The sequence below is a fragment of the Bubalus bubalis genome, chromosome 18 (genome assembly GCF_019923935.1).
Source record: "Bubalus bubalis isolate 160015118507 breed Murrah chromosome 18, NDDB_SH_1, whole genome shotgun sequence".
Classification (NCBI taxonomy): domain Eukaryota; kingdom Metazoa; phylum Chordata; class Mammalia; order Artiodactyla; family Bovidae; genus Bubalus; species Bubalus bubalis.
In genome coordinates this window covers 21,596,929-21,612,275 of record NC_059174.1, presented here as the reverse complement: position 1 = coordinate 21,612,275, position 15,347 = coordinate 21,596,929, and the positions used below count along the sequence as shown (strand labels likewise).

The following is a 15,347-nucleotide window of genomic DNA, read 5'->3' as shown; positions in this document are numbered from 1 at the left end:
TCCCTGGAATAGAAAGGTCCAACATATTACCAGTGGAATAGTTATAATTATGCAGACATTAGTAGGTAGTAAATACACATACAAATTAAAGTATAATGTAAAATTCATTTTGAGATTAATGCTTTTTGATATATAATTTGTAATCAGATTTTAAGTTATCTGCATATTTTCATTTGTGCAGCTTAAGTGATTATTTTCTCATGAATCGAATATAAAGTGCATGCCAGTATATTTACTTCTTTATTATCATTCAAGGGCTTCAGCAAGAATGCTATAAATGTGATATAAGCAATAATATATCACTGTGCTTTTGCTTCTTCAGGTTCCTCAGGAAAGCAGTGTAGATAAGGTAAAAGAGAATACTGAGAAAACGCAGCAAGGAAAGGACGACGATGTGTCTGTACTGTCTGAGGGTCAGCTTGCAGAACGAAGTTTGACGTCTTCCGAAGATGAAACAGAAATAACTGAAGAACTGGAACCCGAAGGTGACTTCCTTTTTTAAATTACCATTATTTCCCTGACTCTGCTTTGTTTAATCTGTTCACGCCTCATAGAACATCTTCATTTAATCATGAGTCTACTTCATGATAGCTATTTCTTGACAGAGATGATGGGATGTAGTTCAGTCTCGTCAGGTGTGGTCAGGTGGAATTGTTGCATATCTTCTTATTCAAACTCAGAGCACCGCAATGGAATGCAAGTATTGTTGCTGACCATGTTCCAAATATATATTTTAAATGACTTTGTATTCTCTTTGGGTCCAGTACTATTATCTGGGTTATTCTAGAGGACTTGATTTTTTTTAAATGAAGAAAGAAAGGCAACTTACATACAACATGATTTCACTTATATAAACATCTAGAAAAGGCAAACTAATCTATTGTGATAGAAAGCATTTAAGTGGTTGCCTAGGGAAGGATGAAATAGAAATGGAAATAGAAAGATGCAGGAGGAAAAACTTTACAGGGGGCATGAGGAAAACTGGGGGTGATAGACATGTTCACTATCTTAATCATGGTGATGGTTTCACAGAATTATATATTTGTCAATACACCCACTCCAGTACTCTTGCCTGGAAAATCCCATGGACGGAGGAGCCTGGTAGGCTGCAGTCCATGGGGTCGCTAAGAGTTGGGCACGACTGAGCGACTTCACTTTCACTTTTCACTTTCATGCATTGGAGGAGGAAATGGCAACCCCCTCCAGTGTTCTTGCCTGGAGAATCCCACGGACGGGGGAGCCTGGTGGGCTGCCGTCTATGGGGTCGCACAGAGTCGGACAGGACTGAAGTGACTTAGCAGCAGCAGCAGCAGCAAAATACATGTTTCCAAGATGTAAATACAAATTTTGCACACAAATTTGTATGGTTTATTGTATGTCAACTTTACTGCAATATTACTGTAAAACTTCTAAAAATATTTTTAAATAGTAGGAATAACTTTATTTTTTACACAATAGTTTAGATTAGGCTATGGGAAAATATGATTATCATGTTCTTTAAAAAATTTTTACTTTAATTTTATACTTGAACAAGCAATATTTTTATTTCCTTTTCTCTTTTCTAAAATGTAGTTCAGTTCAGTCGCTCAGTCTTGTCCAACTCTTTCCAACCCCATGGACTGCACCACACCAGGCTTCCCTGTCCTTCACCATCTCCTGGAGCTTGCTCAAACTCATGTCCATCGAGTCAGTGATGCCATCCAACCCTCTCATCCTCTGTTGTTCCTTTCTCCTCCTGCCTTCAGTCTTTCCCAGCATCAGGATCTTTTCCAATGAATCAGTACTAAAATGTAATGTAAATCTAATTATCTTCAGTGCTAAAAAAATTCAGACATGATTATCATATTTTTCTTTTACAGTTATCCTTGTAATGTATGCTTATTTCTCTCCATTTACAGGGTACAAATGTAATTGGTTTAACAGATTTAAACCAATAAAATTTTGTTTCTTAACAGATGAAGGAGACAGATCAGCTTCTGACAGTGATGAATGTATTATTCCAGGTCCTATCTCCAAGAATATCAAACAGGTCAGTAACCTGATATCAACCAAAAATGTTCTGAAATAAAGCTGCTTTTCATTCATAGTTTATCAGTCTTCATATATGAAAATCTTAAGGAAGAATATTTCTGGAAAAAATTTTATGTATTATCATAATCTTTTCCGAGTAATGATCTAGTATAAGAAAATTTTATTTATGCTTTCATTATGTCATGGGCCATAACATTTAAGTGTTAGCTTTGCTTACATGTTTTAGAGTACCTAACATCTGTAGCTACAGTAGTTACTTGTTCAAATCAGTTGACTTCTCTGACTCCTTCACAGAACCATTATACAAAGATATAGTAAATCCAATCTGAACTTTAAAGAATTTCCAAAATGTGAGATTGCCTTTAAAACGATAGTAAGTTACATATGTAAATTCATAGACTGTTCATATCTAAATATGTCACTGATAAACTGTTAAAATTATTTCATTCTACCCAAAAATAAAACTTTCTTAGAAGGTAATTAATTTCATATACATATACTTTGCTTGTTTTGTAGCACATTGCTGAAAAGTAGTATATATGTAAATTGAAGTTTTGAAAAGGAGGTTATACTTTAATTTACACAGGAAGTATCCCACTTACCAGAGCATTTTTCATTGTCGGGGAGAAAAAAGGTTTTATAAAGTAAACGTAAGTAAAGTGGTAGCTTTTTTATTCATCCAAGTTAATTGTCCTGAAATGATTAATTGTATTCCTTAAATTTTTTTAGAATTTCCCCTTTAAAAAAATAAAAGAAAAAACAGAATTTCTACTTTATTGTTTTAAGAATTGCAATACTTATTTCAACTCTTAAAATCTCATATTTTTAGCTTAATCTCTCTGCTGAACAAACTCATAGAACAGAACATTTCAGATGTCACAGGTGCCTCCATAAAATAGAGAAACCCATTGTTTCTGTGATTGAGAAATACAAACAGATGATTGATAAATACTTCATCTGTCCAAAGTTTTATTATCATTGTTATATGATTGTTAATTATCATAATATCATTTAATGTATAGCATACTGATATATGGAATTCTCCAGTATTCTTGCCTGGAGAATTTCATGGACAGAGGAGCCTGGCAGGCTACAGTCCATGGGGCCACCAAGAGTCAAACATGACTGAGACAGTAACACTTACACTTTCACCCACATTAGGGTTTTCCAGGTGGCGCAGTGATTAAGAATATGCCTGCCAGTGCAGGAGACATGGGTTCCATTCCTAGATCAGAAGATCCTCTGGAGTAGGAAATGGCAACCTGTCCCAGTATTCTTGCCTGGAAAATTCCATGGACAGAGGAGCCTGGCAGGGGTCCATGGGCTTTCAGAGTTGGACACGACTGAACACACACTCATGCACCCATGTTAAGGAGTGTAATCCGCTTGACTCAGTCTGCCAGCTCAAATGTTAAATCTTATCCAGAGACACCTTAATAGACTTACCCAGAATAATGTTTGACCAAACATTTGTATACCTCATGGCCCAGTCAACTTGACACATAAAGTTAACCATCACATCATTTTACTAAGAGCACTCCATTTAAGAGTAGTAAGCCTGCAAGTTTGATTCAGATATTTCTTTCTCACATTCTTCACATTTCTTTCTCAGTAGTTCTGCAAGACTCTGCTTACTTTCATCATGATTTTTGGATACTTTACATGGTTTAGCCTTTGAACATAAAAGTATGAGATACTGAATCAGTCCTAGGGCCTAAGGGACTAGTACCAAAAGATTTACTTCTCTAGCAGATTTACAAACAGCACTCATCTCTTTTATTATAACTCAGTGATTCCCAGGGATTCACCATCTGCAATTGGTAATCACATCTCCCTAAGGGAGTAAATAGAGCATTCTGGCCCTGCCCTCAGGAAATATTATACTAATTGGGAAGATGTGTTCATGAAAAGTCAAGTATTAAATCATCAGTTAAATTACAATCTAAAACAATCAGGAGACAATACCACCAATGATTAGTAGATATTTGAGCTAAAGAATAAAGCTGTTCAGGGCCCATCTTCCTCATTTTCCAAATAAGTAAACTGAGACCTTGAAATAAGGTGACTTGCTGACAGTCATGCCACTAATTAAGGAAGTTCAGAGGAAAGAGAAATTTGGAGTGATTTTTCAATAGACTTCATTAAGGATATGCCCATAATCTGCTCACCCACCCGCTTTCTTGTGAGTTTCTTGTCTGCTTTTTCTCATTTTAAGCTGATTTTTTTCTGCTTCACTTGCCCAAAGATAGCCCTACAAAATGCCCAAGCCCAAAGAGAAAGATGTGATCAGCTACGTCTAGCCTCTGGATTGGATCCATGTTTATCAATTGTGGTCCTTTGACCCATTCAACTGTAGCCAGTCACATAGTGAAAAGGAGTGTCCACTTTAACTGTAACATCTCAAATATGGGGATACATGGCAGCAAGCACAGTCATGTGCATGCTAATGCTGGCAGGCGAGGCACAGTATGTTTCAGAAATAAGAATACACTAACTAGAGCAGCCTTTCTGCAGAACAGGATAGAAGGTTTCAGATATGATGGAGAAGACTAAATATTTTAGATTTTATCCAGGAGATACTAGGGAGACATTGCAACAGTTAACTTTGTGTTCTAAACATTGTATTCATCATCTAAAAGTCAGTTTCAAATAATGGGGAAATGTTATCTAACATTTTATCATCTCAGACCAGAGATTTTCAACCCGGGGCAGTTTTGCCTGGCAAGGGATTCATTTTGGCAACGTCTGGAGGTATTTTTGGTTGTCACCCTGGGAGGGACTACTACTGGCATCTAGTGGATAGAAGTCAGGGTTGCTGCTTAACATGCTACAGAGCACAGGCCCCACAACAAAGACCTGTCTGGCCCAAAATGTCAGTAGTGCTGAGGTTGAGAAACCCCTTATCAGATTTTTCAACAAATCATGTGTATATTGACAGCATTGCTAGCATCTCAGTGCAGTTGTACAGTGCTCTTAACTAAGAACAGAGAATTTAATTTAACAAAGAAGTTTAATGAAAGAGCTATTCCTCTAAAATAGTCAACTAATGCTAATGTATACATATATTTTTCCTTTGGAGTAAATTGCACTTTTTCCTTATTACTTCCAGAAAAGTAATTTTTGTTACTTTGCTACAGCCTAATACAGCCCTCACTACCCAAATGCGACTTCCTATAATGATTTTTGATGCCATTTCAGAAGTGTGAATTACTGTTTCAAGCAACCAGCTATTCTAAGCAATGCTTTATGCCTTGGTAGCCATTAATCAAGTTCCCATGTGGTTTTTCAAATTCTACATTTAGTAGAAGGTACTGACCAGTACCTTATGTTAATAGGTGAAATTTAGTTTTATTAAATTACATAACAAATACAGTAAAATAGTATAATCTGTGAACACAGGAACAAAACTCAGGAGATCATCATAATGGTGAAATACAGCATTTTCTAATGATTGTACCAGTTTTTCTGTGTGCTCCTTTCGCAATCATTTAATACCAGTCATGGAACTTTTTTCTTTATAAAGATTGCAAAAGTGGTACAAACAACCCCTGAATACATTTCACTCAGATTCATCCGTTGTTAACGTTTGCTACACTCTTTTTAATCATTTCTATTCTCTCTCCTATATACATTTATATGTATGTATGCATTATATACACACATTCTTACATACATAATTAAGAAATCATGCCCCTTTATCCCTAAATACTTTAGAATAATAATACAATACTATTATCTAATCTACAATTTTTAGTAAGATTTTGCGGGTTGTCCCTGTATTACCACTTATAGCAAGTTATTGACCTGGTCCAGGATCAAATCTAGATCACACATTGCATTTAGTTGTCATGCCCCTTTGGCCTCCTTCAATCCATAATGGTTCCTCAGCCTTCCATTGAGTTAGTCTTTCATAACACTGACTTTTTCTAAGAATGCAGGCCATTTATGTTGTAAAATATCCTTCAATTTGAATTTGTGAGATTTCTCCCCTTATTGGATTCAGCGTATTTGTTTGGGTGGGAACCCTACAGAAGCAGTGCTGTGTCCTTTTCAGTGCATGAAACCAGGAGACACAGAATGTCATTTTGTCCCACTGCTGATATTCACTTTTTAAGCGTAAAAACTTTTGTGGCTCCTTAATTTCTTCTTTCATCTCCTCTTTAAGAACTGCTTCAGGTAGAAATCTCAGGGCACTATTATAATAGCTTTCTTTGGAAGGGAAGGTATTACTGAATGGCTAATACATAATATCTTCTTTAGTTCTCACAACTGTTCTTCATTCATTAGCATCTACTGTGTGTCATACAAGAAGCAATCCATGGCTTCCAAAAATTTACAGTGTAGGGGAAATACAATTATAGCGCAGAGGTCAGTGCTGGAGACTGGGATGCGCAACTGCTCTGAGAACATTCAAGAGAGGTGCCTAACTCAGCATGAGGGACCGTCATCAGGGATAGCTTCCTAGAGTCAGTGAAGCCTGAGCCAACTGTGGAAGGTGATTAAGAGTTAGTGAAAGCAAAGGAGAGTCATTATAGCCCAAAGGAATAAAAAGCATGAGACTTTGAGAGAGTGCAGAGAACATGGCTTATTCTCAGAGTCAGAATGGTTTTAGGATGGGCCAAGCCTAGGGCATATGGAGGGAGCCCCAGGAGAAGATTCTGAAATGATAGGCCTGTCCAGAGCATTGAGGCCTCTGTGTATCAGCTGGGGAAGCTGCAGTCTATCCTGAAGTTCTGTGAGCAGCCAGTGAAGATTTTTAAGGGGGGAGGATGATCACTCATTCATTAAACAGGTGGAGCCAGTAAGCATTTACTGTGTCCCCAGCCTTGTTCTGGGGACTGGGAATTTAGCAGTAAGAGAAATAAGTCTCTTGCTTTGGGGGAGCTTACACTCTTACATCACATTTTAAAAGATCTTGTTATCAATAGGATAAAGAATAGAGGCACAGAGATTAGTTAAAAGGTAATTAACCCTACTCTGTAGTTATCTCCACTGTGTAGAAATGTTTTAAATTGCCTTTACCTATAGCTATAATGTCACCAAATTGAGACTAAAAGTAGTGTCCTAGATAAAAATCATTTATGCCAATTACACTCTGAATTTCAGTCATCGCTTGTACTATGTAAGCAATTTAAGATCATTCAGTTTCTTTTTTTCATGTTACAGAATCTGACAGCTCATAGTTACTTTTTAGAAATGTCGATCCTTAAAAGGAATCTAACAGATTTCCCAGGACTTAGACATATTACTCGGTTCTTCGTCTTTTCTTCATGTCTGTGATGTATAATTAATCATAGATTACTTCATTTTGTTTCATTTCATTTACAACATTTATGAGCTTCACTTTGTCAGAACGAAATGCTTGTCCCCTCCTTTCCTTTCCAAAGTGGCATAATTAGTGTTAGCATCTTTTTTAACAGGCTACATAAAGTTTAGTGGCTGGATTAAATCAAGTCATTAACATAATGTGCTACCCAATTTGCCCCTATCTCTCTCCGGCTCCAGGACATCAAAGTGCCACAGAGCACCAGTGTAATTGGGCCTTGCTGGCCTGTCAGATTCCGTCAGCCTGATGACTGCTGCTTTCACTAAAAAGCTTCTAGGCATGATAATTAATGGGGGTGGGGGTGGGGAGGGTGTCTGAGAAATGTAAAACTTTGGACATTTCTCTATGAATATTTTATTAATTTGAATAATCAGAAGTTAACAGTATCAATTTAATATATAATACATTGATTAAAAGCCTTGTTTTAGATCCTTAAAATAGATATCAAAACTGAAAATTTGCATCTGCCATGGCAGTAAGGGAAAAAGAATTATAATCCTTGTTTCACATTATTTCTAATTTTTACCATTTAAGCAGTGCATCATTCAGATTTCACAACTAAATGCATTGCCTTCAGCTCACAGATTTCTTAAAGTGTGCCCACAGGTGAGAATGAGAAATCACAGGCTAAAACAGTAATACTCTTTTTTGTGCAATGTATGTTTACATCTTTTGCCATTTCTAACTAACAGCAGTTTTGTAAAAGCTGCCATAGTCAATCGGATTAAAATGCATTTCCACCTGGAAGCCAGGTTCTCTTGAACAAAGTGAGCGGGCATTCCCAGGCAATCACAGTAGTGATGTCCAGCAAAAGTGTTTTAAAGCTTTTGCAAAAGACAGAATGCATAAAACGATTCACTACTGTTGGCATTCCTGTATTAAAAGTGATTAAGTCACTTCAGAATCAAATATGATATCCTATCAGTGGGTAAAGTACACCCTTCCCACTGTTTTACATATAGAAGCTTAAGCTACATAACCAAAAATATTGTATTACTTTCCTGACATTAGTTGCTTTTAAAATTATTTTTAATATTTTGAAACTTAATTATCTCTTGCTGATATACCATGAACTATATACTGCTACATATAGCAGTATATATAGTATATACTAGTATATATAATGTATGTATAGTATATACTATATATAGTATATAGCAGTATACTCCTTTACACGTGTGCATAATATTACATTGTATAGCTAAACTTTATTTATTTAAATAAGTGCCTTTTCATGGACCCTTGGGTTTCTATCAATTTTTGCCAATATAAACATTTCCAGCTGAAAAGCTTTTATACATAATGTGTGAAAATTACTGTTTTTTGACACCACACTTTTTGTCAAACTAATGAGTAAGAAATTATATCACTGATGATTCCATTTTAAAAGCAAGCAAAAAGATATATTTGTACATACATGCTTATGTATTTTTATATGAGCATACAGATCTAACATTGGGGTTCATGTAAGCAAAGGTAAGGCTTCTCAGGTGGTTCAGTGGTAAAGAATCTACCTGCCAATGCAGGAAAAGCAGGAGACATGGGTTCAATCCATGGTTTGGGAAGATCGGCCCTGCTGGAGAAAATGGCAACCTGCTTCAGTATTGTTGCCTGAGAAATCCCATGGACAGAGGAGCCTGGTGGGCTACAGTCCATGGGGTCGCAAAGAGTCGGACATGAACAAACACAATCAAAGAAAATGTGTGAAAGTATATAATCAAAACATCGTACTGCAGTATCTCTGGGACCTGGGTCTGGGCAAGAGTCAGCCAACTATAACCCATGTGTCAAATCCAGCCCTCTACTTATTTTTGTAAATAAAGTCTTATTGGAACACACCACACCTGTCATTTACAGGTTGTCTGTGGCCTCTTCATGTACAAGAGCAGAGTCGAATATTGCCAGCAGAGACCATTATAGCCTGCCGTGCAAAAAATATTTGTTATCTAGCCTTTACAGGAAGGAAGCATCTGCCAACTCCTAAGTTAGGGAATGGGAGGAAACGAGGAACTGATATTTTACTTTCAAGGATTTATATTGTTGAATTATTTTTAGTAATGAGTATAGACTGCTTCTGGGCTTCCCCAGTGGCTCAGCGGTAAAGAATCCACGTGCAATTCAGGAGATGTGGGTAAGATCCCTGGGTTGGGAAGATCTCCTGGAGAAGGGCACAGCAACTGACTCCAGTATTCTTGCCTGGAGAATCCCATGGACAGAGAAGCCTGGCGGGCTACAGTCCACAGGGTCACAAAGAGTCAGACACAGCTGAAGCAACTGAGCACGCACACATGCATAGACTACTTCTAAAAAGGGAATAATTTGTTAGCTAATTCTGTACTAAAATGTTAACTAATAACTAAAGAATAGTTTAATATGAGTTGTAGAAGCTTTTCTATAAATGTCTTAGAGAGGGTCAATAAATAGAGGGTGAGTCTTTTCTGGTTTTGAGCCATGGATTTCCCAAGTGTGGTCCTCAGACTAGCAGCATCAGCATGACCTGAGAATTTGTGAGCAATGCAAATTCTTGGACCCCACGCTAGACCTAATGAATCAGAAACTCTGAGTCTGGAGCGCAGCAATCTGTGCCTCGTCAACTCTTTCATGTTGTCCTGGGATATGCTAAAATTTGACAACCACCTCTTTAGGGAAAGGAGGTAATTCTCACCATGGCTACAAGTTAGAACCACCTAGGGAGCACCTTTAAATGCTAAGGCCCAGGCTCCACTCAGATCAGTTAGACCAGAATTTTCTTTAGAGCTCCCCGAGTGATATTAGTAGGCAACCAAAATTGAGAGTCACTATTTTATCACATCTGTTCTCAATGATGGTTAAAGTGGAACAGCATATCAAAATCACCTGAAATTGAGGGTCATTTTAAAAATTCTTCCCTTCTTCACAGTACTGCTGTAGTAAGCCACAGTTAATGATGGAGATGTGTCGTATCCCTCAGGTGTATTAGGAAAAAATATTCCAACCACTGCTTTAGAACATGTGGTAACGAGCTTCTGTAATTTGCTGACCATTATGGATACAGTAATTTTCATGGTATATAAAGGAGAAAATGTTCTAAAAATAAACACTCTTAGCATCATTTTGATCTCCAACACTGAAGTTTTTACTATTTGTATTATTTGTTCAACACAGTATGTTTTAACAGAACATATGATAAAAGAAAGGTTACTGCCTCTGATGAAAACTGGATTGTTCGTTTTGTTTTGTTTGTTAAAAACATTATCACCTTAACAGTTTGTGCTCTTCTTTACTCGTATTTCTCCCAAAGAACTATTATTATTTTTAAAATCAAAGACTTTTCAATCAAAACTTGCATGAAGAATGGATTTGACTACTAATAAGTGGAAGCTCTGGAGCCTAGTATGAGGTCTGCTGCTGCTGCTGCTGCTAAGTCGCATCAGTCGTGTCCAACTCTGTGCAACCCCATAGATGGCAGCCCACCAGGCTCCTCTGTCCCGGGGATTCTCCAGGCAAGAATACTGAGTGGGTTGCCATTGCCTTCTCCGAGTATGAGGTCTAGGGGACTCTTTTTGAGTCTCTGAGGTGTTTGTGCCTACCCCCATCTTTAATCATTAATCATTCCTACCTACTCTACTTACTTATGGCTCTGTCAGTCCCAGTGCTGAGTTTGACTTTTTGAACCAGATATTTTGAGCTTGTCTTAGACCTCACTTCAATTAAACTTTTATTCTTAAAGGTCACAGGCATAGATTCATAACCTTCCATTTCCATTTTGTCTTGATTATTATAAAGTACCAAGTTCTTCATAGGCTTTATTTGAATTTATTTACACACACACATACACAAAACATTTTTATGACAATAAAATAATACTCATGTAAATTTGTGTAACCATTAGGAAAGTAACTTGATAATCCTGTTAAGTTAAATTTCTTATATCTGTCACCCAGCAATTCTAAGAGAACCACTCACATACACAAGAAAACAAAAGGATATTCAATGCAACATTGTTTTAATTGCAAAAAATTTTAAACATTTTGTTCAGTAGAGAAACAGACTCAGTTCAGTTCAGTCGCTCAGTCATATCTGACTCTTTGCGACCCCATGGACTGTAGCACACCAGGCTTCACTGTCCATCACCAACTCCGGGAGCTTACTCAAACTCATGTCCATCGCGTTAGTGATGCCATCCAACCATCTCATCCTCTGTCGTCCCCTTCTCCTCCTGCCTTCAATCTTTCCCAGCATCAGAGTCTTTTCCAATGAGTCGGTTCTTCACATCAGGGAGCCAAAGTATTGGAGTCTCAGCTTTAGCATCAGTCCTTCCAATGAATATTCAAGACTGATTTCCTTTAGGAGTGCCTGGTTAGATCGCCTTGCGGTCCAAGGGACTCTCAAGAGTCTTCTCCAACACCACAGTTCAGAAGAGAAACAGACTAGAAATTAATTACATATATAATATAAATGGAATTCTGTACAACAGGTAATATTAATGAGTTAGATTTCAATTATAACCATAAATCTCAAAATATAGCATTGAGTGAAAAAATTGCAGACTAATTCATAGAGGATGTTATCTTTCATATAAAATCTAAAAACAGAAAACAAAAAGTTGTTGATCGATATATACATACGTAGTAGAAAATATAAAAGCTGATTGGGCATGATACACATCAACTTCAGGATAGTGGTCACTTCTGGGGGAAAGAAGAAAGGATGGGAAAGGAATTGGGAGGGGGCACTTTTCCCTGAATCTGAAATATTTTATTTCTCCCACAATAAAAACAAAAAGATTTAAATCAGATATAGCAAAAAAGTAAAATCTGTTTAAGATGTTGAGTACTTGAACATGTCAAATTATTTTCTGTATAGTTTAAAAAGTTAAAAGAAATGCTTGTTTGCTGAAGAATTAAGAATGAAATAAAACTCACATACAATCTCCTACAATAGTGAGATTTAAATCTAACTGACTGAAACAAGTTCCAAACCTTTATCAGAGGACATTCTCAGTTAAGCAACACTGTGTTTAAGAGCTGTCAAGTTGAATTAAGTTTTTAGAAGCCTAACAGTCCAACCCTAGTGTGGCTGCTATGATTGTTGAAACCAGAGGAAGAATTCAGCATGATCTTCTGAAGTAAAACATAAAAAAAAAAGTAAGCCTGCCAATAAAAGCCCAAGTAAATACTATAGAGAAATATGGCCTAAAATGAGAATTATAGCATCAGTCAGGAAGCAGGAGTGGAATTGAGCCAAAATCATGAGAACTCTAATTTTTTTTTCTCTGAGAGTAATACAAGCTGTCATCACATTTCCAGATCATTCAATCACATAAAGTATAGTGTCCATCCATACAGACAACTGAAAGGAAGTTGCACACAGTTCTTATTTGAGAGATTTCTATTACTGCTGCTCACCACAATCAGAAATTTTAAATGCTCTTTTTGTATGCCAATGCTGACATCTGGCTAACTAGGGAAGCTAATAGGGTAACCGGTGAACAGGAGAGAAAATGTACTGAGACGTACTGAGAGGCCGAAAGCTCATTCTGGCTAGCTAACGTACTGTATGAGCAGAGTGTTATTCAGAGGAATGACCACGTGGGTTCCTCTGGCGGTCTTGAACAGACAGTATTCTGTATCCGTCTGAAACACTATGCTTCAGTCACTGTCATGTGAATCAGTATATATATATATAAGATATATATATATACCCCTTCCAATTCACCTAATTGAACTTTTTTTTCCACTATATCATGATGAGAATTTTCACACACAGAAGCTGACATGACAATACCCTACCCCTAGATTCTACAAAACTGACCAGTTTTTGAAACAGTATTATTCAATTAAAATCTAGACTGGCAAGATATCTATGTTTTCAACAGTTAATAATCCCCAGCTTCCCAAAATGTAGCAGACACAATCAATATTTGCTAAAGGAGCTGCACTAATAATTGCAGCTTCACATATTTCTGGCAATATATAAAAGATATTTGCAATATATAGAAGATCCTCAGCATTCCCTTGACTCAATGTCATTAAGTATTTATTGAGAACCTCCTAAGTGCCAGATCCTAGAGAGGATGTTAAAGAGCAAAAGATGAATAAGATATGGTCCTGGCCTCCAGGAATTCACAGTCTACAGAGTGAGGCAGATATGTAAACAAATCCATGCAATCCAGTGTGAGTGAAAAGTGTAGCACGGGCCCAGAGGAGGAACCAAGTCAGTCTTGGAAATCAGGAGTAATGCCCTCATAAAAGGAGTACATACGTGGCCCAGAGCTTCAGATAAATGGAATTTTGTCTGATAGAGAAGATTTCAGATGCAAAAGCTCAGCAATATAAACAGTACATCACAGGTCTGGGAAATGGCTAGAGTGTAGGGTAGTAGGTTTCCAAGCAGAAAGGTGATACCCAATTTGTTTTAGAGAAGGCACTCTGCCACCAGAAGAATAGTTGAGGCTGCAGGCAGGAGACTAGAGGGAGGAGGGCCTCACCTTTCTCACAGCCATGAGCATAGAGCCATTTATTTTTTGAGTGTGTCCCTGATGGCTCAGAGGTTAAAGCATCTGCCTCCAATGCGGGAAACCCGGGTTCGATCCCTGGGTCAGGAAGATCCCCTGGAGAAGAAAATGGTAACCCACTCCAGTATTCTTGCCTGGAGAATCCCATGGATGGAGAAACCTGGAAGGCTACAGTCCACCGGGTTGCAAAGAGTCGGACACGACTGAGTGACTTCACCTTCACTGATACAGTCAGCAAGATCTGGCTTCCCTAGTGGCTCAGATGGTAAGGAATCTGCTTGCAGTGCAGGAGATCCGGGTTCGATCCCTGGGTCAGGAAGCTCCCCTGGAGAAGGAAATGGCAACCTACTCCGGTATCCTTGCCTGAAGAATTCCATGGACAGAGGAGCCTGGTGGGCTACAGACCATGGGGTCTCAGAGTTGGACATGACTGAACGACTAACACTCTTTCACAGCAAGACTATAATCCCTCTGTAACTAAAACAGCCTCATACCATCCATCTGTCTGCTTACAACTCTACCAGCCAATTATCTTTTGTGATTCCTTCTGATTTCTCCCCACTTATTCTGTAGTCATTATTGTTGTTTGTTGTTTAGTCACAAAGTCCAACTCCTTTGTGACCCCATGTCCAGCCCACCAGGCTTCTCTATCCATAGGATTTCCCAGGGAAGAATACTGAAGTGGGTTGCCATTTCTTTCTCCAGGACATCTTCCTGACCCAGGGATCAAACCTGCATCTCCTGCCTTTGCAGGTGGATTGTTTAGCCCTGAGCCACCTGGGAAACTCTCTCTCTGCTAATTCTATGAAACTGCTTTTTAACTATTGGAAGCTGTTGAATTAGTTCCTTCCTCAGATTGTGTGATAGATCTCTTCCTCAGATAGTGTGAAACATAAAAGAAGTTTCTCTAGAGATAAAAATGAGAAAAGAAACCGCATCTTGTTTTGTCTTTGTATTTCCAGTAGCTGACACAGTGTTGAAATATCTTCAGCTTTCCTTAATTCAGTGAACCACCGAAATATTTAGGAAGTTAAAGGAACAGGAATGAATGATCTATAGGATATGGTGGGTGTGAAAATGGAGATTTGCAAGAATGGCTCCAAGGTCTCCTGGTTGTGGGTGACCAGGTGGACAGTGATGTCATCACCTGAGATAACAAGTATCAGGATGAAGGACAGTGGTAGAGAGGAGAGATCGTGAGTTCCTTTTTTACACTAAGTTGGAGTTGTCTGCTACACAGTTGATGTGCTTCTTAATCTTCAGAATCTTTGCATATCATCTAGTTGAACTTTGGATTCACAGAGGCATGAGCAGAACCAGAATTGTTCCAATGTTGAAAAAGAAGTTGGCTAGGCCGATTAGCCAAAATTTATAATGTTTGGAAATTGTTTATTCAGGGCATGCTTCCCTAGATACATACTATTTGGAACTTATCCCTTTTTGGACTTAGGTTGATTCGTGTAGCCTTAAAGAAACAAAGAAATGATAACTGAA

The 15,347-nt window shown here is 37.9% G+C and overlaps 1 protein-coding gene across 7 annotated transcripts in view; it reads left to right on the top strand.

Annotated features, from left to right (window-relative positions):
- The window catches only part of RPGRIP1L (RPGRIP1 like), a 97,007-nt gene that overhangs the window by 61,265 nt on the left and 20,395 nt on the right, over nucleotides 1-15,347 (top strand). For all 7 annotated transcript variants that reach the window (XM_006043051.4, XM_044931857.2, XM_044931855.2 and 4 more), the window contains 2 exons: nucleotides 323-485; nucleotides 1,956-2,029. In XM_006043051.4, the coding sequence (XP_006043113.4) occupies nucleotides 323-485; nucleotides 1,956-2,029 (237 nt within the window). The remainder of the gene's footprint in view (nucleotides 1-322; nucleotides 486-1,955; nucleotides 2,030-15,347) is intronic.